Source organism: Equus przewalskii, chromosome 14, assembly GCF_037783145.1.
Source record: "Equus przewalskii isolate Varuska chromosome 14, EquPr2, whole genome shotgun sequence".
Lineage (NCBI taxonomy): Eukaryota > Metazoa > Chordata > Mammalia > Perissodactyla > Equidae > Equus > Equus przewalskii.
In genome coordinates, this window is record NC_091844.1 from 59,035,879 (window position 1) to 59,062,084 (window position 26,206).

A 26,206-nucleotide genomic window follows, 5' to 3' on the forward strand; every position below is an offset into this window, starting at 1 on the left:
AAGAAAGACTGGGCTCCCTGAGGTATGACAGCGGAAGGTTTTCTTTAGGGATCACTGGCTTTTCTCTTCTTTTAAATAAGCGTTTGACTCATGTTGATTCAGATGGAATAACCACAGACTAGGGTGGGCATGGGTGTGGGGGCCAAGATGCCCAGAACACCAAAAGGAGAAAGGTATATTGAAGGAAAGGAGAGGAAAGGAAAAGAAAGCACATGGGGGAGTAGACTAGATTGACAAGTAGAACTGGCTTCCTTGAAATTGAAGGCAAAGAGAGGAAAACCATAAAGGTCTATTACCTACAAGATGTTTTTGATCTTCCGAAAGAATGCCTGCACTAAACAGTGTAGGGTGAAATGACTTCTTAGGTGAACTTTACAGGTTGGTAAGGACTCAGGTAGCTTTCTTTGTTGACTATATCAACTTTAGTTTAGCAAATGGTCTATGCCATCCTGTTTGTAAACTGTTTATTTTTATGTGCCTTGGCAATTTTTTTCTTTTGTGAGAAGATTGGCCCTGAGCTAACCTCTGTGGCAATCTTCCTCTATTTTGTATGTGGGACACTGCAACAGTGCGGCATGATGCGTGATGTGTAAGTCCACACTTGGGATCTGAACCTGCAAACCCCGGGCCGCTGAAGCAGAGCTCGTGAACTTAACCACTAGGCCACTGGGCTGGCCCCACCTTGGCAATTTTTTAGTGAGTAAATGATGGTGTATAAATCTTTATGGAATAATCCTTTTACAGCTTTTTTTCTTTTTTTGTCTTCTTTTTAAAATGCTGTATTCTTCAGGCCAATAATAAAACAGAAAATGTCCTGACAAAGTGAGCTTTCCAAACTGTACGTCCCAAAGACATAAGGAGGATGCAATTAACCAGTTGATGAAGAATCTGCCACTAATATGAAGGAGGAGGGAGGGTAATCATTCTTGGGATTGTGGTGGTAGTTCAGGTCCCAGAACTAGAAGCTTAGTTACCCAAAGAATATTGCCAATAACGTGGAAATGGTTATTCTCTTAGGTTTATGTGACAACTGGAATAAACTCCTGTTTCTGTTTAAATATATTCGGATTGAGTCTGTGGTTTTTCTGTAAATCAGCTTAATTCTTTCTTTCTGACTTTGCAGGGAAATCAGGCAATTTCCAGAGCTCCTGTGAGGAGAAAGGAAAAGGGAGTGAGTAATTACTAGGAGGAGGAGGGGAAATGGGGAGGCAAGTTCTTCAGTTCTCCTGTGGTAGAGAGACCTAAAGCATAGTGATGACACTTTCACAACCACACATCTGAACGCATGATTTCATACATCATGGGAGATGATGTATGAAATCAGAATCACCTGGAAAATTTAGACTGTATGGTTGGAGAATATGCTGAGGGTTTTCATTCTAACCCGTGCTAATATTTTCTAAGATTTCTTCCAGGAAGGAAGTCATAGACATTAGAATGTCTAACTTGAATCTTTCCTCCTGAAATCCAGGCCTCCTTTATCACAGAAATTTGTTAAAAATCCAAATGAGTCACTTGCCAAGTAATTTTTAAAAATAATATAGGTGATGTAGCAGCACTACAGAAAATTTGTAAAATTAGAGAATAAATATAACCCCATATCATCCTACCACCTTCCTTTGACGCATCTCCTTCCAGTTTTTTCCATGACCACACATGTTTTTACATGGTTGTACTCTACTTTTTTCCTACTTGACATTATAAAAATTTTCTTCTCTTGCTAAATTGTTACAGATGGTTATTTTTAATAACTGCACAGAAACACATGGAATGTAAGTTTTGATTGATCTTTGATCTAATCAAAGAGATATGATGTTTTGTCCTTTAAAAAAAAGTTTGTTTTTAAAATTAAAAACAAACCAACCAACCCTCATTTTGGAAATAATTTCAGACTTACAGAAAAGTTTCGAGAATAAGAATAAAACATAGATCACCTACAGATTCTTTCTCCAGATTCGCTATTAACATTTTGCCCCATTTGCTTATCATTTGGGTTCTCTCTCTCTCTCTCTCCCTTCTGTTTCTTTCTCTCTCTCTATATATAACATTTTCCTAAACAATTTGAGGGGAAGTTTCATGCTTCCTGGTCCTGTACCCTAAAATGCTCCAGTATGTATTTTATATAAATAAGAACCTGCTCTTACGTAACCATAGTACAGTTATCGACTTCATATAATCTAATACTGATGGGATACTTTTATCTACAGTCCAGACTCCAATTTTGTCAGTTGACTCAGTAGTGTCCTTTATGGCATTTTCCCCTCCAGTACAGGATCCAGTCTAGAACCTGTCTTAGTCATCGTGTCTCTTGAGCCTCCTTTGGTCTAGAACATTTCCACAGCCTTTCTTTGTCTTTTACCACATTGACGTTTCTGAAGACTATGTCTCTCTCCTTTTTTTTTTTAATAGAATGTTTCTTGTTTTAGGTTTGTCTTAGGTTCCCTCTTGGTTAGGTTCATTCCAGACTGAAATACTACATATGTGATGTTGTGTCCCTCTCGGGTCATCACATCTAGAGGCATATGATGTCCATCTGCTTCCTCATTGGTGATGTTAATTAGAATCACCTGGTCAAGGTGTTGTCTGATTTCTACATGGCATGGTTTCTATTTTTCCCTTGCAGTTAATAAGCAAATGTGGGGAGAAACTTTAATACATGCACAGATTCTGCTCTTCATCAAATTTCCCCCCCTAGATTTAACATCCATTGGTGATTCTTGTCTGAACCAATATTTGTTATCATGGTTGCAAATTGATGAATTTCCAAGTCTAGCACTGCCTCCACATTTACCAGTCAACCTTTGGCATTCTACTGTAAACAAGAGTCCTCCCTTCCATCTGTATCTATCTATCTATCTATCTACTACCTACCTATCTATCATCTATCGATCTATCATCTATTGATCTATTTATCTATCTAATTTATCATTGATATAGACTCATAGTTTCTTTTTTCCCAAAGATCTATAATTTATTATTCTTCTTAATTGTTTTGGTGCTCAAATTGTTCCAGATTTGGCCCGTGGGAGTCCTTCAAGCTGACTTCTGTATCTTTGTGACATACTTTATCATATTGAGTATCTCCTTAATTTCGGCTACAAAAATGATAATTATGGTTCAGCTTATATCCACCTTGCCCCGGCTCTGGAATCAGCCATTTCTCCAAGGATTCCTGCTTTCCTTCAGTAGGGAATGGTATTAGAGACCAAGACTGGGTACTAGGTATGATCAGTGCTACCTGGCTGTCTCTGCTTTGGACAGAGCTAGAAAATATATGCACGTGTATACATATATATGCATCTGTACCTATGCATACACATATACATGCATATTTACACTTGCATATACACACACACACATATTTTAGAAATCTTCCATCCATATCAATGCCTCCAATTTAATCAATCCCGTAGGGTTTGACTTGCCTTCCTCCTTTCCTTATTTGTATGTTCCTTCTTCCCCATTGAGAACCCTGGCCCTCAACAATACTAAGACATTTTCTCATGAGTTCAATTCTATAACACATAGAAAGTAGGCTCAGAATTGCTTTGCTCATACCTTTACTAAAACAAACCTACTAAAAAGAGTTCAAGGCTTGTTTGCTGTTCTCCTCCCACCCTGACCAAGACTGAGAAATATTTATAGTCCCATGCTATGTTTGTTAATTACTTGGATTAGTTGCCTCCCTTTTTTTCCTTCTTCAGTGTGGTCATGTTATTCATTTAAATACTATTATGATTTTCTTTTTTACTATTGGCACCTGAGCTAACATCTGTTACCAATTTTTGCTTCTTCTTCTTCTTCTTCTCCCCAAAGCCCCCAGTACATGGTTGTATATTCTAGTTGTAGGTCATTCTGGTTGTGCTATGTGGGACACTGCCTCAGCATGGCCTGATGAGTGGTGCCATGTCCGCGCCCAGAATCAGAACCAGCAAAACCCCAGGCCATTGAAGTGGAGCGCGTGAACTTAACCACTCAGCCATGGGGCCGGCCCCTGTTATGATTATTTACTTGGTTTGCTTTCAGTTTTGGTACCCCCTTCCAATCCTTGTTGTTAATTTTATTTTTTGATCTCGTAAACCAAAAGTCAATACTATACAAAAAGGTATACTCAGGGAAGTGTCATTCCATTCTGTATGTCCTCTACATTGTTCCTCCCCAGCTCCCACTCCTTGAAGAGCACTAAATTTGCTGTTTTCTGTTTAACCTATCTGAGTTTCTGTTTTGGACAGATAAGTGGATATATGCACGTTTTCTTAGTTTTCCCTCTCACACAAAAGTCAGCATATTACACATGCTCAGTTCATAGAGATCTTCCTCCTCTTCTTGTATAGCTACAAAGTGCTGCATCATGACTATTATCAGTTTATTTCACCGATCACCTAAGCTTGGATATTTAGATAGTTTCCAAGATTTTGTAACTGTAAATAATGCTGCAGTGAATAACCTTGTGATAATGTATTTTTTTGGTATTATTGGAGTTGCACCTTCAGGGTTAATGCCCAGAAGTGAGATTGACAGGTCGAAGTGTAAATGCAAATGAAGTTTGTTGGATGTTGCCAAATTCCTCTCCATAGGAGTTATATCATTTTGCCATCTCGGTCAGACTGCAGTGTGTGAGAGTTCCTGTTTTCCCCCACATCCTTGCCAACAGAGTGTAATCGTAAGCTTTTGAAGTTTTGCCAACCTGATGGGTGAGAAATGGTGTCTCGGTGTTGTTTTAATTTACATTTCTCTTATTATGAGTGAAACGACATTTTTCTGTATGTTTAAGGTCCATATTTATGACTCTTTTTTGTGGATGAATTTTGCCTACTTACTAATAGGATTTAAAATTTTTTTAAAGTTGTTTAATTGGCAGGAATAGCTTTTAATACAATTTACACCAACTAAAGGCAGAATCCCAAAGTACTGCTGTGGACAAGCTGTGGATTCTGCCCTCCAAGAATTCACAGTCTCTAAACTGAGCACTATCACAGTGGCTATGAGCATATGGACCCAGATCGCCTGCTTTCAAATGCTAGCCCTGCCACTTAGGCAAGTTTTTAACATCTTGGTGCCTCAGTTTCTCCATCTATAAGACGAGAATAGCAATAACATTTACCTTTTAGGATTGTTTTAAGGATTAAATGACTTAACATATGTAAAGTACTTTGAACAGTGCCTGAAACATGGAACAATCCATAAATGGCTATTTTCCAGTCAAGAAAATGGCCTCAGTACATTGTTTGATTCGATCCTATAAGAATCTTGTTGTATAGTTAGTTATAAAAAATGAGGACCTGGAAGTTTAGAAACATTAGGTGAATCAGTGGTAGCATAAGAATTGTAAGCCATTCATTCATGCATTTATTCATTCGTTTATTCCACAGATATTTTTTGAGGCCCTGTTATGTACTAGGCACTGGTCCAGGTATTTGAGATATACCTTGAACAAGACAGATCTTTGTTTCTTGTTGTGGAGAGATCTGCATGGGGTGTGGAAAGAGACAAAAACCAAGGAAACTAATCTTGTCTGCTTTGTCCATTACTTGTCTGTTCAGCACACACCAAAGTCTCAAAATTCATTTGTTACATGAAAGAATGAAGGAATAAATGGCAGAGTAGTGACAGATAAGTCTCGATACATAAGTAGGACCCAAATCATGAAAGGCATTGTCAACTATTCTGAAGAGTTTGGACTTTATCCTGAGCAGGGAAATCACATGAACAGATTTGCATCTAAGAAAACTCAAGCCAGAGGCTGGCTGGAGGACCCACAGGAGAAGGGTGAACAGCAGGGAGGTTGTTACAATAAATCTAGTGGGAGTTGATGGGGCCTGAATCAAGAGGAAGGCTGAGGAAATGGACCGGAGGTGAGCTGCAGAGAGATTTAGAAGTCAGAACTGACTCCACATTGGACTTGCCAGGTGTAGCTGGCAGTTTACTCTTTGATAGCCAAAATACTCATCTTTGCATGTTTCCTCATGCCCAGGACACCTTGCATAAAGCGGACTGTGGGCAGTATTAAATAGACGCGGCATAGGGAGATTATGAAAGGAAATCCATCATCAAGCAAGGCTTATGGCTTGGGGCTTAGGCTGCCCAGGGGCAGTGAACCAAGATGCAGGGAGTTAGGAAGTCCAGGAGGAGCTCCAAATCCCTTTCCATAAAGACAGAAAACAGATGAATAAATAGACAGCCCAACAAAACCCCTCTAGAATGGTGCCCTACAAGCTTCCATGACACCAATGCTTTTCTAGAGATCATGCAGGATGAAAGGCTGTGAATTTTAGACTTGAAACAAGACCTGAACAAGACAGCGATTTGGACACCTGGACACCTGCCTTGACCAGAGAAAAGGAATTTCTAATTGCAGCTCATAATACGGCAAAAATCCAAAAGAATAGGGACCATGTTTCACAGAAGTCTCCACAGGCTGATACTTATTTTTATAAGTGACCTAAACTTTCTACAGGATGTCACTGAATCCCCACAAGAAGGTTTATCACGTCAGGAAAGGTCCCACTACAATTCATTTTCTGATTAGGGTGCTTTCCAGCTTGCCCCTGCAAGGTGCTAGAAGCAGGAGGGTAAGGGAATGCACAGTTAAGAAGATTGGGGGAGGGTCTCATAAGTAGACGGGAGCTGTTGCAATCAACCATAGGATGGTCTCCGGAGGGTAAGCAACATTAGGGACTTGTGCGAGGAAAGATCGAGAGGAAAAGCAGGGCACAAGCAATAGCTTGGTAGGAGGGTAGAGAAGGAGGAGAATAGCTGTGGAGGAGGAAGTGGTGATAAAAAGGCGAGAAGGAAAGGAGAGCGAAAGCAACCTCGCGTGCAGGGCACGAGTCAACGATTATGGAAAAGAGCTGTCAAGAGAAGTGGGTTACTGAATTGGCAAGGAGGGACTTGGTTCTCTGGAGATCCCTTCTGCGTTTACGCAGCACAGCCCAGTGCTAAGGGGGTGTGGTACTGAGCTCAGGGCGGAGGGTTGTGAGACGGTAGCGGTTGGGGATGCGCCCCATTGCTCCCCGAAGAGGAAGGCCAGAAAACCCACGCGGCAGACAGGCAGGCACGCCGGCAGGGCGGAGGCGGAGCGAGAGGGCTGATGGGCGGGGCGGGGGAGGGCGCGGGGAGGACGAGGAGGTGCAGGCTGCGGGCGGCGCTAGGACCCACCGGCGCTCCGCCGGCTCCCGGGAGGTTGATAAAGCGGCGGCGGCGTTTGACGTCAGCGGGGAGTTAATTTTAAATCGGTACAAGATGGCGGAGGGGGACGAGGCAGCGCCGAGGCAGCCGCCGCACCAGGGGTTGCGGCGCCGGCGGCGGACCAGCGACCCAAGCACCGGGGTTAACCACGTCTCGTCCACGACCTTCCTAGGTACGGGCCGGCGGGGCGGAGGCCGCAGGGCCCTGGCGAGGAGAGGGCGCGGGCCGCTTGCGCTCGCGGGCACCGGCCGCAGGCGGCGGGGTCGTCGTCCGCGCCTGGCTCGGCTCTACCCCCGCCGCCGCGGCCGGCCGCCGGGCCTAGCCCCCGCCGCTCCCGTGCTGCCGCGGCGCGCGGCCTGAAAGGGCGGCCCCGGGGCCCCGGCTCCCGCAGCTGTCGGTGAACAGGCGGCACGCGCGTCTGCGCCCGGTCCGGCCCCCCGCCCGTCGCGTGGCTGCCGCCGCGTCCGCCCCGACCTGAGGGGGCGGCCTTGAGCTGGGGCCGCAGACCCGGGGCGCCCGGAGGTCGGCGGCGGCGGCGCGACTCGGTCCTGGAGAGCTCCGGAGGCGGCAGGGCGACCTGTCACCAGGCGCGCACTCCCTGCCCTCTGTCCCCTCGCGGAAAGGGAGAAAGGGGTAACTTGGGCGTGATGGGCCCCGCGGAGGAGGAGGACGCGGAGCTCGCGATGGGAGCAGCCACCTCGCTGCCAGGTCGGAAAGCTCTGCAGACACCCTTCCAGGCGGGAGCCGCAGTCCGCAGGCCGGGGCTGTGCGCGAGGGCTCGCGGTGCGGGGCCCCTCGGTCCTCTAGTCCATCCGCCCGGGTTGCGCGTGGTTAGCATTCAAGTCCAGGTTGAGTTGTCAAACTGGAGTTATGAGCCGTTTGCTAGTCACTCCGACGATAGTAAGGCCCGATCAGACTGAAAGTGTCTATGGTGGCAAGTGACCTGATCCCTCGCTCCCCGGTTTTGCTGAATGTAGGCTCTTACTGTACTTGCTCGAAAAGCACCACTGCCCCCTCAAAGACGCGTTTGCGTTGGCGGTGGAGTGTTGTGTGTCCCTTTCACTCATAACACCCCTATTTTTAGGAGTTTAGCATTTGATCTTTCATTGTGGTGTGAATTGAACGCATGAAATCTTGATTGAAAATTTTGATGGTACTTAAAGGTATAGAGTTTTTCAAAGGCTTCTGAATAGTGAAAGTTTACAGTTAGGTAAGTACAGCCATGCCATAGATAAAAGTTTACGCTAAATACCAAGTTGTGTTTTTCAGATTTCTCTTTCCATAATCTGGTAAAGGTTTTCTGAGACGAAATGTAAAATAATTTGATAAAATATTAATCATGAAGACTCACTTTAATAGAAAAGTTTGTGAAATATGCTTTGTCGTTCATGGTAACCCTTGGACGTGTTGAACATATGTCAGAGGTGATGACAGACTGGAGTTTTGCTAAGGGAAAAAGAGCAGGAAATGAAGCTTATTTTATTATTGTCTGCCAGCCAAAGCACTTGACAGAACTGTTTACATAGAAAAAATACTACCAGAGGAGAGAAGAGAGGTTTTGCTTTAGTCAGCTCTCTTCTTGTTGGAATTCTCAAGTAATTAGTTGTTTTGGAATGCTGATGGATGGATTAATTTAGCTCTTTTGGACCCTAGGGGTGTATGTGCTTTTTGATTTATATTTATATTTTAAGGCGACTCTTTTACATTAAGCCTTTTATGTACTTGCCTTATTAGGAGAAGCGTAACTTTTATGACTCAGTCATGGTTGTGAACAAGACTTTTATGCTGTGGCACGTTGAGAAGAGATGCGGTTCTTAAAACTTGGTGAATAGGGCTTACCATTTATTAAATGCTCTGTCTGCTACGCACAGGTTTTTGTCTTTTTTTTTCTTCTGGGGTTAGCCCTTCACTTGATAGCCATTTCCTATCCAATGATTACCTAAAATAGCCGCTCTCTCTGCTAATTTGCTCTGAGTCACTGATTAGTACATTAAAAACCAAATAAACTTGTTAAGATTTGTGTTTAAAGTAAGAACAAACAGACTGAATGAGTAGGGACTCATCTGTTTTGGCTGTGGAGAAACTAGTCTCCCTCTCCTGTCGAGATGAGTGGAGTTGAAGAGCTGAGTGGGGGTGAGTCAGCTGCCACTCTAGTAGTTTAGTCTTAGTACGATGCTTTGTGTCACCTTTAAGAGAAATGCTTACTCTTTTTAGGAATGTAGGATCTTTATAAAACACTTTTGCACTCTTATATTTTAATGACTTTGTAGGACGATAAGAATCCGTGCATGTGATTAAATCTATTTAGTAAAGTGTTTTCAGATCCTTTGAAGTTCTTTGGGAAAGAAGGAGCTGCCTTAGAGTAAAGAGGTATTTATTTTAGGGAAAATAAACCATAAGTTATAATAGGATTCTGGCCTTAAATCGAGTGCATATATTTTGGGATTCGTTTTTAGTTTGCAACTGTTTTAACTTTGCGATAAAGTTTTTGAATATTCACGAGTGAAAGTGACTTTCTTGAAATTGTTAGACCTTTTCCAAAATTGTGTCTTTTCCATCCGTCTGATATTAAGCAGCTGCTAAGAGCGCCTGGAAGACTGTCGCTAGTTTGATGCTGTAGTTCAAGACATATATATATATTTTTTTTCCAAGACATATTTTTAAAATCGCGAGACTTAGCAGCAAGATGCATTTTACAAAATTGTTTATGCTCAATTGGAAGACCTATTTGATACACACTATTGTAACCAAAGCCGTTTGGCAGGTTCTCAAACTCAAGAGCCAGAAGTGTAAAGGATGGGAATAGAAGTTCAACTTTTTTGTAATGGTGATTTACAGCCCTACCGGAGGAGGTTTTCTCCAGAGTGGGTGCAGGAAAACAGCTTTCTTTTTTTTTTCCTTTTTAAAAGTGGAATGGTATTCTGATTGCATAGCCATTTTGGGTTTTCAGAGTCCAGGTGTGTTATTTATTTTCTTGGGCATTATTTAGCTTAAGAAAGATAGATGTGAACGTAGAATAACCGAACTTGATCCTCCAGTGAATTCATTCTTAGGTTTGTTCCTTCTATCCTTTACTCTTCCTCACCACCCATGATACAGAAGAATGGTCGAGGGTTTCCTCTATAGCTTTAAAAATGGGTAGCCAGAAAAAACACCAACCTGAAAATATGATGGCAATAGGATAATACTTGACACTTTATAAAGCACTTTAAATATCTTGCTTTGATTTTATTTCTTAAAACCTTCCTGTGAGGGAATTAAGTTATTCCCATTGGAGGGAGTGATTGTGACTTGTCTAGAGGCACAGAAACTGCAGAGAGGCACTCTTACTGCTCCTTACCAGACTTGGAGGAGGGTAGGGGTCTTTCTTCATTGAAAATTATCACATATAATTAGAGACGACTGGGTAAAACTTTGTGGAATGAATAAAGTCTGAAATCATACTAATGAGAAGATGGACCAGTTAAAAAGTAAAGATGGGGCAAGTCAGCGAGTGGGAAATTTTAAAGTAGTAAGGGAAGAGGTAGATATTGTAGAAAGAACTAGGAGAATTAATGAAGTAGAACAATTTTGCTTGTTATGGACATTGAGAAGCATAAAGTGTTCAGAAGTGCAAAGCCAAGATAACTATTTTACAGATGATTTTTCAAATTATTGGTAAACATATCTCTTTGTGTTTACATGTACATCTATTTGCTAAACTTTTTTTTCTTCTTTTAAAGATTTTATTTTTCCTTTTTCTCCCAAAGCCCCCTGGTATATAGTTGTGTATTTTTAGTGGTGGGTCCTTCTAGTTGTGGCATGTGGGAGGCCCCCTCAGCGTGGCTTGATGAGCTGTGCCATGTCCGTGTCTAGGATTCGAACTGGCGAGACCCTGGGCCACCGAAGCGGAGCGTGCGAACTTAACCACTCGGCCACGGGGCCAGTCCCCTATTTGCTAAACTTTTGTAGATTTTGTAAAAATGGGTATATTTAAGTAGCCACTCTGACTACTTACTCTGGGGCAAACAGCTATAAGGTAGTTGGTTTTATGGGCAGACGATATTTATTAGAAACAACTGTTAAGTCATGAAAGACTAATTTATGCATTCTCTATTTTCCCAGGGAGATAGTAGGCATTTCTGACTGACTTTGGGTTTAGCCTTCTGGCCAGTACAAGTAGAATCTAGGGGATTCTTTTGCTAAGTACCAGCTTAATAAAAATTATTCATACAACTTGTATTTCTATGATTGGCATCAAAATAACGGGTAACTCTTAATAACTTGGTGAAACATGTAACTGATGAAGATGCTTATCTAGGATCTCTAGTACATTTCATCTTTTTATCGCATGATACTTTGATTATGGGGGCAGTGTTTCTTTAATCATAGAGAAGCAAGATAGTGTAGTGGAAAAAGAACGAGAAATCAAAAGCTAAATGACTTCTCTTAAACTCTGAGCCTGAAGCCCCTCACATACAGTAGTGATAATAATCCCATAACAGGGCTCTTGTGGGAAACAGATGATAGGGTACAAACGTTCTGTAAATTGTAAAACTGTGTTTAAGACACAGTAATATACATGTAAGAATATGTCAGTTTGACTGCTTGTACTAGTAGACATATATTTGCAATCAGGAAGTCTCTTCTAATGTTTTTTCCTGTAATGTGGACAAAGGTTTAGTTTGGGCAAGGGTGGTGAGTAGATTTTTAACTTTATCTGTAAAATGCTCGTAATGTGTTCATGATTTAAGTTGTGAGTACTAAATGTGATAAAAGTGCTTAAGGCAGTTGCAAACATTCTGTTGATGGTAGTTATTACTATAGTGTGTGGTTATTTAAGATGAGTCTTTGAACTAAGATTTATTATTTTTTTTTTTGAGGAAGATTAGCCCTGAGCTAACATCAGCTGCCAATCCTCCTCTTTTTGCTGAGGAAGACTGGCCCTGAGCTAACATCCGTGCCCATCTTCCTCCACTTTATATGTGGGATGCCTGCCACACCATGGCTTGACAAGCGGTGCTATGTCTGCACCCATGATCCAAAGCGGTGAACCCTGGGCTGCCGAAGTGGAACATGCGAACTTAACTGCTGTGCCACCGAGCTGGCCCTAAGATTAATTTTTAACATAAGTCTCTTGAAAGCTTTCATTCAGTTTTTATAAGGTAAAATATGTTCATGCTTCTCAGCTATCTTCATTTTAATAAACTTGTATTTTAGAGAATCAGTCGTGGCAAAATCATCTTCTGAAATTATTTTCATTACAGGATTCAATATGGATTAATTTCTTAGTTAAGGCCATGGCAGTTTACAAGTAGGGTGCATTGGCTTTTCAAACAGTAGATGTGCAAAATCTCACTTGGGTCTCTTATGCACAAGAATGCCTACGGGGCCAGCCTGGTGGCGTCGTGGTTGGGTTCATGTGCTGGGCTTAGCGGCCCCAGGGTTCATGGTGTTTGGGTCCTGGGTGTGGACCTACACACCACTCATCAAGCCATGCTGTGATGGCATCTCACATACAAAAAATAGAGGAAGATTGGCATGGATGTTAGCTTAGGGCCAAACTTCCTCACCAACAATAGGGAAAAAAAATGCCTAAAAAACGATTGACTTGAAACCATACTAATTGTGAATCCCATAAAAAGCTTTTTTCTCCCTTAATGTAATCATTTATGGGCCACCGAAGTGGAATGTGTGAACTTAACCACTGCGCCACCGGGCCGGCCCCAAGGAACTCTTTAAAGGAGGTGAAATTAGCGCATTAAACAAGCTGCTCTTTTCATATTTGAATAAATGGGTTTATGAGATATTAGAAGTTGGATTAAGTTCACTTTTATCAGAATACGAGGAGGAGTTGATTTTGAATAAGTCGGAGAGATTTTGACATGAAAATGGCGAGATTCATAGATTTTTTTGAAGACAGTTATTAATCACATCTTCAGAAATCACTCTTTTGTTTTCATCAGCACTTTAATTTTTAAAAAGATATGACAATACGAACTGGCTATCTGAAGTTTTTGTTTAGAATTGAGAGGCTTTTTACCGCAGGAAAATGGCAGTGCACTTGGATATTGTTTCTCAAAAAATTCTGAAGTAGGCTAGAAGTTCTCAGGAAGGTTGAGCAATGTGCCTGATGCCAAATGTCTTACAACTCGATATTAAGGTAGAAATTTACTGTCTTTAAGTTATGGCTAAACTTGTGATTGAACAGAGCTTGTCATCACAGCTCTTAACCTAATACGAGTGATATGGTAATTCATAGTTTGTCATAAAAGTTTTAATTTTTTTAAATTTCAAAAGCAATAAATCTTTGTAGATGCTTTGGAAAATACAAATGAAATAAAAAAGAAGAAAGTAAAAATCATACCAATAGTGGTAACCACTGTGAACATTTTAATATACATCTTTTAATACATATCCTTTTTTTTTTTTTAAAGATTTTGTTTTTTCCTTTTTCTCCCCAAAGCCCCCTGGTACATAGTTGTATATTCTTAGTTGTGGGTTCTTCTAGTTTTGGCATGTGGGACGCTGCCTCAGCGTGGTTTGATGAGCAGTGCCATGTCCGCGCCCAGGATTCAAACTAATGAAACACTGGGCCGCCTGCGGCGGAGCCCGCGAACTTAACCACTCGGCCACGGGGCCAGCCCCCCATACATATCCTTTTTTAAATGCATAATTTAATTTTTCCTAAATTAAGAGCTTAGTGTAATTTTATAATTTCCTTTTTCATTTCATATTGTATTTCACTATGTGATTAAATAATCTCTACAAATGATTTTTAAATTGACATCGTAGTACTATTTAACTAACCCTCCTTTTGGATATGTGGTTATTTCTTGTGAGTAATGCTGGCCAACTGTCTTTTTAGATAAATCTTGACCTTCAGGATAAGGTCTCAAATTTCTGGGTCAAACGACTCCTACATTTTCAAGACTGAAGACACACAGCCAATCTGTTCAGGAAGATTGTATCCATTTATTCTGTCTCTGTAAGGTTAGGTTTGTGTTAGTTTACAAATACCTTTGTTCACAAGTGGATGTTGTTATTTAAAAAATAAATGCCAACGCTTAGGTGAAAATGGAGATCTTACTGTTTCATTTGCATTTCTTTGATTACAGTTGATGTTGAAATTTTGGTGCAGTAACTGAGTGTGATGACCATCTCTCAGTGTTTCTTACTGTTTTGTAAAAGCTGTTTTGCATACTAGACATTTTTTCATATTCGCTTTTTAATTTGTGGGGTTTTTTTAGAATAGTATGTTTTAAAAAAACATTTAAAATGGTTCCATGTGAGTGTTTTTCTTAAATAAACTGGCAACTTTTCAACTTAACTTAGTGCTAGTTTCTCCTGAATCTTTAGGTACACTAGTGGAATATTCTTTTTGGTTTTTTTTACTGTTTGAAATTGTTCGTGAGACTTTGGTCATTTATTCCTGTCTCTTTCTAATGCCAGAGTGTGGGCATCTGCTTCAGTGCACTGAAACTCCAAGAAGCTCCAAGCCTAGGAGCTGGGTTCACATCCCTACCACCACCAAGCTTCAGCTTCCTGAACTAAAAAAAAACCTACTTTAGAAGCTTAAGGTTAAAAGATAATGTGTTAAAAACACTTGGCTTATACTGAGTGTACAAAGAAAGTTATCGTTCTCTTCAGGGCGAAGGAGAACCTAAAGGGGCTGGGATTAGTTTTCTTTCAGGAGTAAAGAGGTGGAGTAGGGTAGGCAGAGAGAGGACCATACTTAGAAAAAGAACTAGCTTTTTCCCTTGATATTATCCATTGTCATTTTGAGCATCTCCCTTATAAAGGGCTTTTCAGTTGCTTGTAATGAATACCTACACAAAAAAGTGTAGAACAGATCCCTGTTCTAAGCTTTCATGTAGATGGGAGATCAGATAGACTCTCTGCATATTTGTGAGTGAAATTTATCATTAAGTTTATAATTTCAGAAGTAGAAATTGCTTTGTACTGTCCTTGAGGAAGACTTCATGGAGGAGGATGGTCTTTGTCAGGCCTTGAGGAATGGGTGGGTCTTAGAGAGCAGAGTGAAGGATATACCACTTCGTTGGAGATAAAAAGATAGGCAGTATGTGGATGAGCTTTTTACAAAGTAGTTTAAGCACTTGTCCCTGCTTTCCAAGAATTTTTCTAAAAGGGGTGCTTAAAAGGTATTTTAAAAGCAATTAGATAGTGACAACTGAAAGATCAAATGGTGTTAGAGCATGTTTAATAAAAAAGGATTATGGGAGGCTGGCCTAATGGTGTAGTGGTTAAGTTTGTGCACTCTGTTTCGGCGCCCAGGGTTCGCAGGTTGGGATCTTGGGCATGAATCTACATGGTTCATCAAGCCATGCTGAGGTGGTGTCCCACGTACAAGATAAAGGAAGATTGGCACAGATGTTGACTCAGGGACAATCTTCCTCAAGCAAAAAAGAGGATGATTGGCAACAGATGTTAGCTCCAGGCCAGTCTTCCTCACCAAAAAAAAAAAGGGGGGGGGGTTGGAATATGGGCTCTTTTTCTGTAGCCAAGTAGAGCAAAGAATTGATTTAAATAACTGGATAATTCCTGGAAAAACCATCTGAATAACCCCAAATATGACTTCTTAAAAACTTTGGAGATGTGTCTCCCTTTCCCCTATTTTTGAGCATGTGTATTATCTAGCACAAGGAATCTTGATGTATACTCTAAAATTGCCAAACTAGAGAAAGGATGAAAGGAGAGTAGAGTGAGAACCTCTGACTTATTGTCTCTTTTGTCTTTTCAAATTAGTCACATTTTATCTAACTGGAAGGATGTTTATTTGTCTGTTTTTGGCGCTATTCCCTTCTTTTTACGGCTGCTGTCTTAGTAGGAATTTTGCCTGTATTGAGCTAAGTTTGAGTGTATACTTTTTTAAAACTGCTACTATAACGAGTCATCTAAGGTAAAGAGTTGTGGCAACATGGAACTTAATGTCTTATTGCCAGAGTCTCGGTAGATTTGTATTTGAGATTTGTCATGAAAACCCTATTCTAAATTTAAGCTTGGGTCCCTGTGTGTGTGTTTTTTTTAAATGACTCCTTTGCTAACTGGCTATCTCAAATTCCAGTAGCTCTTCTATAGGTTTAATATCTTTTAGCCTTCTTTTAGCTTTAATTGTTGGGCCAAAAAGGGAATGAAACCTACTCTGGTTTTGATGGATTCCTGATTCCTGTGTTACAAAATCTTGGAGTCACTGTACCAAAAATACCTTCCGAAATGGAAATTTAGGGGCCAGCCCCAGTGGCCTAGTGGTTAAGTTCAGCATGCCCTGCTTTGACAGCCCCAGTTCAGTTCCCACACCACAAGTCTATCAGTGGCTGTGCTGTGGTGGCAGCTCACATACAAAATAGAAGATTGACAACAGATGTTAGCTCAGGGTGAATCTTGCTCAGCAAAAAAAAAAATAAAGGAACAAAGAGGAAAGTTGAAATTTAGCTCATTGTCACTTTATAAAGACTTAAAAGAGAATATTTTTTATAAGAAATATGGCATAGTTTAGTGTTATTGGTTGCCTAAACCAAAGAAGGGTGTTAAAGAACTAGCTAGCTCTTGCATGCATTGCTTTTCAGTTTTGCTGTTACCTCCAGACTTTAGGTTTCTCATCTTAGGCTCTTCCAGTTGCCTTATATCTGATTTCCCTGTTTTTAGGCTCTCATTACACTTCCTACTCACTCATCACTTTCAGTTTATCTCTGCAACACAGCTTTGATCCTATCACTCTTTTGCTTCAAAATCGTTTGTGACTCTCCTTAGGATAATGCCCAGATTCTTAGCCTAACTTTTAGTTAGCCTTGATGTGATTTTCAGGGCTCAGAGAGATGCAGCCTTCTCCAGGTGTCTTCATTGATAACCCTAGTTTGAAAAATCCAGTATAGCACTTTCTTTATACTGTGTTCTTGTACTTGTTTGTGTTAGAACCTTGAGAGTAAGGACTATTAGCAAATTGTACTTCTCTAGTATCTAGCGTAGTGTCTTGCTCTCTACTAGCTTGAAGTAGGTAGGGTGGGGGACCTTCCTCAGTTATTCATGACACATTCTGTAGATGTCCTGAACATTGTTGGAGTCAGTGAATATGAAACAAGAGATGCACATTTATTTACATATAAATATATGTGCATATCTTACCAAAGATGCATTTTTATTGCATCTTATATTTTATTTTATTGCATCTTATATTTTAAAAGTCTGTAGTTTGCTCTTCTAGAAAGTTTATGCAGAAAAACAGTTGCTTCCCAAATGCTGGGGGACTGTGTAGATGACTTGCTGAGTGCTGTATAGATGATTAAGTTTTGATGGAAATTTTTGGAAAAAGTAAAAGGAAAAATAGCTGTATGCCATGATTTGTTATAAAGATGAGGAAACCCCTCTGCTTTTTTAAAAAGCAATTTGTATCCTTGGTAACTTTCTCTCACCTTTCTAGAAATCTTGAGCACATAAGAATTCAGCTCTAAGTTTATTCAACAAACATGCTTATTTGGTATAGTTGGAAGATGATGGATTTGACAGTTACAAAGGCCTAGGTGTGCATCCTGATTTGATTACTTATGAAATGTGTGTCCTTGCAGATTGCTTAATCTGAGCCTCCGTGTCCTCCTTTATACAGTCAGGGAAGCTCATAGCTACCCCACACAGTGATTTTTGAGGATTAGAGATATTGTATAGTATTAACATAGACACTGTAAATAAGTGTTTTTCCCTCTTCTATAGTAAAAGGTAGAACACTTAAAATTACTTCAAACAGTAAATTATTTCCAGGAATGAGAAGTTACCAGTAATGTTTTCACCTTGTCTTCCAGATAGCCACCATTGTGAGTTCTCTTCTCAAATGTCTCATTAGAAAAGCCCTGCCTGACCGTTCTTTTTTCTCTTTCTTTTGTGAGGAAGGTTGGCCCTGAGCTAACGTCTGTGCCAATCTTCCTCTATTTTATGTGGGATGCCACCACAGTGTGGCAGTGTGGCTTGACGAGCAGTGCTAGCTCTGCGTCTGGGCTCCACACCTGTGAACCCTGGGCTGCTGAAGCAGAGTGTGCAAACTTAACCACTGTGCCACCAGGCTGGCCCCCAAGAAACCCTGCCTGACTGTTGTTTTATAAAATGGCAACCCCTGCTTCCATTTCCCTTAAGCTGCTTTATTTTTCTCCATAGCACTTAACACCAGCTGATGTCATGTGTTTTCTATTTCCTCACCTTTAGGATGTAATAAACTCCTAAAGGTGGGATTTTTTGTTGTTGTCGTTTAATTTGTTCACTACTGAATCTGCTGTTCTTAGAACCTTGTTGTAGGTGTTCGGTGAATATTTATTGAAGGAATAAAGGATTAAGCGCCCTCACTTCTACTCCTTTCACTTTCTGCATTAGAATAACCTTGGTAGTTGTTAGTGGGGTGCTTGTTTCAAATGTAGATTCCTGGACCTCATACCTGATTAGCTGAGTCCACTCTGGAGGTGAAGTCCAAGAATATGTATTCCAAACAAGCCACTCAAGTGGTTCTTAAGCTTTAGTGGGCATGAGACTCACTGTTTTATGGTGTGGCTGTGGCTAATTAAATATTGACAGTATAACTCAGTTGTAGACCCATGTATAATTAAATTACAGATGGAGTGACCATTCTGTAGCAGAGTTTTTTTTCTATTGATCTGTCAAGGAAGAGTTATGTGTGTCTGTAGGTTTGATTATTTTGGTTACTCTAGTTTTTGTCCAAAAACCCAGTTTAGTCCAGAACTTTTAGGATCTAGAAGTCTCAAATACTAGATGTTTATCAGTCTACCTCTCAAACAAGATCAAACCCTTTTTACTCACATATAATCTGTACTTGTCATTTTTTACTCATAAGAATAGATGAGCTGATATCAGGGATTTATTTTAAGCAATAAGCATCATTCAAGTATATGGACTGATTTGAGTCTCCTTTCTGTGGGTATACCACTGGGGAACAATGATTGATCTTTATAAGAATTCCCCTGTAACACTGAAAGGCAGTTTGGTATAGAAGAAGCAGCACGGGATACGGGCTTAATATAAACACCTAGGTAGAAATCTTGATGCTTATACTACTTTTTACCTGTAGAATCTTGAAGAATTTTTTTTTTTTAAAACTTCTTTAAATGTCCACATTTCCTCTCTCGGAAATAGGGATAATTGCTAAGTCACTCGTTTGTTGAGAGGATTCCTATCACAGTGCCTGGCATAAAGTCATAGAGTCATTCAATCAATATAAATTCCTTTCCTTGTGGAAGTAAATTCTGAAGCAACTTAAAATGCTTCAGTAAAAACAATTGTAACATATTTGGAACTTACAAAAAGAATAGAGAAAAATATAATGGTTGCCCAAGTGTCCATTTCATAGATCTGATACATAATATTTGCCATGTTTGGTTTGAATCCTTTTTTTTTAGGACATAGAATGTTACTGTACAGTCGAAGGTTCACCCAGTGTCTTTCTCTTCCTGTCATCTTTCCTCCACAGTTATATACCTGTCTTACAGTTGGTGAAATGTTTCCTGTTTTTTTTTGTTAAAGACTTTATTTTTCTTTTTCTCCCCAAATTCCCCTGGTACATAGTTGTGTATTTTTAGTTGTGGGTCCTTCTAGTTGTGTCATGTGGGACGCCACCTCAGCATGGCCTGATGAGTGGTACCATGTCTGCGCCCAGGATTCGAACTGGTAAAACCCCAGGCCGCCAAAGCAGAGTGTGCGAACTTAACCATTTGGCCAGCAGCTGGCCCCATCCTGGTTTTTTAATCATCCTATAATATATATGTATGTTTTTCATAAACAATATGTAGTATTGTGCTGTATTTAAAAATTTTTAGTAAGTGGCTCAAACCATGTATTTGTGGCTTGATTTTGTTTTTTTAATTTGACATTAATTTTTAGGTTTATCCATGTGTACAAATTTAGGTCTTATTCATTAATTTCAGTTCTCTATTTCATGGTTTATTTATCCATGGATATTTAGATTGTTCTAAGTTTTTTTCCTGTTATAAACAGTACCTCAGTGAACAAGGAACCTTCTCTCTCTCTTCCTGTGTATATGTGTAAGAATTCCTGTAGCATATAAACAAATTACCTAAAAATTAGATTAAAAAATTTCTGTATTGTGTACTCTAATTTTTAAAAATTTGGACCACTGACCAAAAGTATATCCCCCTGCCCCCCAAAAAAGTGCTTAAGAGCAGATACAAGACCTTTGGGGTGACTTGGGTGAGATTTTCTGCAAGCCTTCTGTTTAGAAGAAAATAGAGAAGAACCTCAGTGAGGACTCTAAGTTGCAGAACCTAAACAGAATTTTTCTGAATTTCTGTCTTGTTGCTTAGAGTCCCCTGAGCCGTTATTTATTCTAGCATCTCTTAACGAGCCAACAAAGTTGTTTTCATAAACTGCAACCTCATGTAAAATATCTAATTTAAATTAACTCCAATTGAATGTTTTTTCTTAGAGTACACTTACATTCAAGTTTGTCTTTTAAGAACTGGTTAATATTTGACGATAAGCTTTGGGAAAAATAATTTGTAATCTATTTTACAGTTTTCATATATTTAGATAAATGCATGAAAGTATTTTTATGCCTCAGTATTCTTTAAATGGGAACAGAAAAAATTCTATGACATCAGTGCTGGTTACTATGGAAACAGTAGATTTAAAGTGGAAAATAACATGTGAATCTTACAGGAAAACAACGTTTTGTTTATTCTTGATTTGATAGTAATGAAGGAAGGAGATGAAGTACATTTTATACTCTTCAAAAGCATTTTTAAAGCTTGGTGGTTGAGGATGGTCTTTTTGACCAAAGGGGCAAAGCTAATGGGGGAAAGTATCTGATATCTGACATCGTTGGCTCCTCTTCTGGTGTCTTTAAAGTTTCTTTTTTTGAAATTTGCATTGTAGTTCCAGTTTTCTATAAGAGAAATTTAACTTTATGTAAGTTCTTAATAACGTTATTTCATAGGAGCAAATAGTTAAAACCTTTTCTTTTAGTACCTGATTGGCTAATAGCTGCTTCTCTACTTCAAAAAAGTATTTTATTGAAGTCCAAGTTCATGTGTCTGTCAGTATTCTTATTCCGGGCTGCATCTCTCTGGGGCTGGGGAGGGAAGCCCAGCATTGCTATAAAGCTCACCCAGGTGACTGATGACGACTCTAGACCAATAATTCTCAACCCTGGCTGTATATCATGTCAACATATTAAAGTATTTTCTACATTTATATTTTTAAAGTAGGGAGGTCTATATACGCTGCCTCTTTCCACTTTATACAGAATCCTCAGTAGCGAGGCTGGACTGGTTAGTTGTATCAGAGTATTAGCAGTCTCCCAGGAAGAATGGAGGATTCTAGTTTAGCTGTAAGACTATTTTCATTCTGTGAAAACTTGAACATCACTAGAAACTACATGAAATAAAATGAACGATATATACATGCTAAACACCTGTAGAATCGTATGATCCTTGGTACTCCATTATGTTCCGAGGGCCAAAGTGTTTGTATCACAGTTGAAGTTAGTTAGAAATGTGAAGTTTCAGGTTCCACCCCAGATTTACTGAATCACAATATGCATTTTAACAAGATCCCCAGGTGATTCATATACCTGTTAAAAATTTGAGAAGCACTGCTATAGAGAACATAACACTAAATTAATGAGAAGACTTGGCCCACTTCTTCCGCCAAACAGTGGTCTGGTCATGTGTTTTCCTTACTTTTAAAATGAGTGAATATGGCTGCATAATCTCTAAAGCCCCTGTGAGTGATATAATAGATTTAATTTTAAGTATTGAGGCTAATTTTTAAGCATATGTACTAGAACTTGAATGTCCTCATGTGTCTTGAAGTATGTATGCATATTCCATTGATGCTTAAATCACTTGCAGGAGTAAAAAAAAAATGCCTCCTCCCGAATATAAAAAGGTGTCTCTTGAGTTCTATAAGAAAAAAGTATTAGTAACTTCATAATACCTTTTTATTTTTTAACCAAAATATCTTGGCATGATGAGATAGTGGATTCACAGGAATTCATTCACAAAGAAGTAAATTTGTCACCATTGGAGACACTCAAAATTATGTTTTTCAGGTCCTAAATTCAGGTCAAGAGAAAATATTTTGAATTAAGTTTGAGCAGTGTCAGAATTGATGGACAGCCCCAGTTTTTCAGCACATTGGACCTTCATGGACAATTATCTTTGAAGGGGACAATACTAATTAGAAAATTTTAATTTTTGAAAATGATTAATAAGTTGATTGCATCACTTTGTCTCATTTAATAAGTGAAAGTGCTAAGGGAAATAGGCTGAATTTGATTTTTTCAAAATCTGCCTTACTGAAATAATTCACATAAAATTCATTTATTTTTGAGTGGTTTGATGGGTTTTGACGAAAGTATAGTTTTGTAAGCACCACTATTACAATAATGATATAGAACATTTTCATCATTTCACTAAGTTCTCTTCTACCCCTTTATAGTTGTCTTAGCTTGGGCTGCTATGACAAATTACCATATTCTGGGTGACTTGAACAGCAGACACTTATTTGTCAGTTATGTAGACTGGGAAGTCCAAGATAAAGGTGCCAGCAGATGTGATGTCTGGTGAGAGCCGGCTTTCTGGTTTGTGGATGGCTGTCTTCTTGCTGTAGCCTCACAGGTGGAGAGAGAGAGTTTCTCTCAAGTCTCTTATTAATCCCATACAGGAGAGCTCCACCCTCAGGATCTAATTATCCCCCAAAGGCCCCACCTCCAAATACCATCACATTGGGGGTTAAGGCTTCAACATACGAATTTGGGGGAACACACAAACATTCAGTCCATAGCAGTAGTTAATTTTCTTCCTTTACTGTCTGCACCTGGCAACCACTGATCTCCTTTGTGTTACTGTAGTTTTTCTAGAATATCATATAAATGGAATTATACAGTGCAATATTTCGTGTGTGGCTTCTTTCACTAAATTTAGTGCTTTTTAGATGTGTCTGTGTTGTGTATTTCAGTAATTCTTTTCATTGCCATGTAGTAGTCCATTGTATGGATTTAACACAGTTTATTCATTTTCCAGTAAGTGAACATTTGGGTGGTTTCCAGTTTATAACTGCTATGAATAAGCTATGAATATTTGCATTCATCTTTTTTTTGTCATGTTTTTATTTCTCTTTTAACTACCTAGGAGTGTGATTGCTAGTTGTATGTTGAGGTTATGTTTAACTTTATATAAAGGTATTGCCAAAAAAGTTTTTCAAAGTGGTTGTATTATTTTACACTCTCACCAGAAATATTTGTGAGTGCCAGTTGCTCCCCACCAATTCTTTTGTCAGTCTTGTAAATTTTAGCTCTTCTGGTGAGTGTGTAGTGGTACCTCATTGTGGTCTTACTTTATATTTCCCTAACATCTAATGGTGTTGAGTATATTTTCATGTGCTTATTGACCATTCATCTATCCTCTTTTGAAGTGTTTGTTAAAATCTCTTGCCCATTTTACAATGGAATTGTTTTTATTGAGTTGTAAGAGTTCTTTATATATTTTGAATTTTGATTAAGGATTTTTGTGTCTGTTTGTGAGGGATGTTGGTTGGTAGTTTTGTTTTCTTGTAATGTCTTCATCTAGATTTGGTATTAGGATAATAATACTGGCTGCATGAAGTGAGCTGGGAAATATTCCCTTCTCTCTTTTTCTGTAAGAGTCTTAGAATTGGTTTAATTTCCTCCTTAAATGTTTGGTAGAATTCACCAGTGAAGCCATCTGGGCCTAAAGTTTTCTTTGTTGAGTGTTTAATGGGTTTGATTTTGAACTTGATTCTTTTGCGTTTTTCCTACTAAAGAGTGAGTACCTTCTTTTAGTTAACCAACTGAAGATGAGTTTCTTAGGGTAGAGTTCTTGCTTCCAGATTTTAGGAGGCAAGAATTGATGTGTGTTTAGAACTATATTTCTGGGGAAGTGAGTTGAGGGGAATGGTGGGGTAGGTGCAGAATTTTGCAGTCATTTCACATTGTTTTGTATATTTTGAAACATTTTTTTTTGATCCCCCATGGCACCCTCCTGCCCCTCCCAAGCACTAAAATGCTGTGGAAGTAGAAGAAAGGTTGAGAAGCAGTGTTCTAGAATATTTGAGAGATGTTCTCTTGTTTCTAATAGCACTAGCCTGTTTCTCTGTCTTTTGTACTTAGATCTGCTTCATCTCCTAATAAAGCCTTTGTTAGCCTCACTACTTACAAAGAACACTTTCTATTATGGAAATTTTCAAATGTGTACAGAAGTGAAGAGATCAACTTGAGGAACCCAAGTATACATGTCTCCTAGATTCAACCATTATCAGCATGATGGCCACTTTGTTTATGTATTCTCCCATAGCCAGCCTCCCCACCAGATTATTTTGAAGCACATAGCAGATTGTATGAATGTTTTATGTCTTTAAAAGATTGAAGATTTTTAAAAACATAGCTATGGTACCATTATCACACTAGAAAAATAATTCCTTAATATCAGATATTGAGAGTTCATATTTCTCTGATTGTTTCAGGTTTTTTATAGTTGATTTGCTTGAGCAAGGCCCACACATTGCATTTGGTTGATATGCCTCTTAGGTCTGTTTTCTGTAGGTTCCCCCTTTTTCTCCTTTGCTTTTGCAATTTATTTGTCCTAGCTTGCTTGTCCAGTGGAATTTCTCATTTTCAGGAGGTTTCTGACTCCCATCTCTGTGGTGGTAGTGAACTCTCCTGTAGTTCCTTCCCCAAAGTTAGATGTAGAGGCTCGATCAGATTCATGTTTTTAAAAAATTTTCCCCAGAAGTGCATCATTGGTGGTGTCTTGTGCCTTCTGATGCATTACGTCAGGGGCCACAAAATATCTGATTGTCTCTTCGTAATGTTAAGATTGATTCTGGGGCTTAAGGGTTGATCTGTCCATTGTAATCTACCCCATCAGCATTTCACCCAGTAGTTTTAGTAGTCCACTGTGCATTGCTGCCTTTTTGAACTCCCCATTTCTAGGGAGTGAAGACTAACTGGATTCTATTTGTGCAGGACCTTAGACCTTACTGCTTAATTGGTTCCTGGGTAAATTGTCTTAAGTCAGATCATTAGTTCCTGTAAGTTTACATTATTTCTCATTGGGATTCTGTTTTAGGAAATCTGTTTCATTCTATATCATACCAGCCATGCTTTATTTCTAGTGACATTTTTTTTTACTTTTTAAAAATTTGACATTTGGTGATTTACCTTTTTTTTGAGATCATAGTTAAAGCAAAAAAGTTCAGACTTTGAAGAAACTTGACCAGAAGTAGAGAGCAGAGTACATATTTGTGTTCAGCACAACTCCAGATTTTTAGCTGGATTATTAACCTCAGCTGATTTAGCCATCCTTAGTTTTGAAACTCGTCTTTAGTTTTGAGTTGGTTATACAGTTGAATTTTGATCCTTATTGTGGAAATCTTAATAAAGGTCATGAAAACAGTGTAGGGTTATTGAAAGTAAAGCCATTTCAATTTGAGGCTTTCCCCATTTGTGCTTATAGAGAGGCAGCGATGGAGCCTTACCAATTTTCCTGTCTGTAGTCTGCATTTATAGCCAGTTCCAGCTTTTTACTCCCATTCAGTTGAGAGAACCACATTGTTCTTATGGGGGAAACACAGTTTCCTTTATAATGTTACGTTGAAAATCGCATTCTTCTCCGAGTGTTCTGTAAGAAGTAAATCATAGATATACAGTATTATATAAACAAATATATAGTAACTACAAACCTTTTTGGTTAGTATTCAGCGTTAAATGATGTAGTGTATACAAGGTACCCCAGTGTACTCTTAAACATGCAAGCAGTACGGAAATTTTTTGGATTGAAAAACTATCTGCAAAATACTGTTTAAGCATTTAATAATTTGCTACTGTAGGCTTAAAGGAACTTCTGGGTTGTACTTTACACTTTGTTTTCTTAAAGCTATTTAGATTATTAGTAGATAGTTCATACAAGAGAAGACAAATATACATAGAAAAATGGTCAGCCTCAGTCAAGGATATACATATTAAAGCAATGTGGACAGTGTGCTAAAG

The 26,206-nt window shown here is 39.2% G+C and overlaps 1 protein-coding gene across 8 annotated transcripts in view; it reads left to right on the top strand.

Annotated features, from left to right (window-relative positions):
* Window positions 1-7,049: 7,049 nt before the first annotated feature.
* ATL2 (atlastin GTPase 2) overlaps window positions 7,050-26,206 on the top strand; it is a 64,264-nt gene continuing 45,107 nt past the window's right edge. For 3 of the 8 annotated variants that reach the window (XM_070574028.1, XM_070574026.1, XM_070574025.1), the window contains exon 1: window positions 7,121-7,360. In XM_070574028.1, coding sequence (XP_070430129.1) covers window positions 7,243-7,360 — 118 coding nt within the window. In that variant the 5' untranslated portion in view covers window positions 7,121-7,242. Of the gene's footprint in view, window positions 7,361-7,483; window positions 7,897-26,206 lie in introns of those variants that run through there. The other 5 variants (XM_070574027.1, XM_070574037.1, XM_070574031.1 and 2 more) reach the window with 5 other exon arrangements.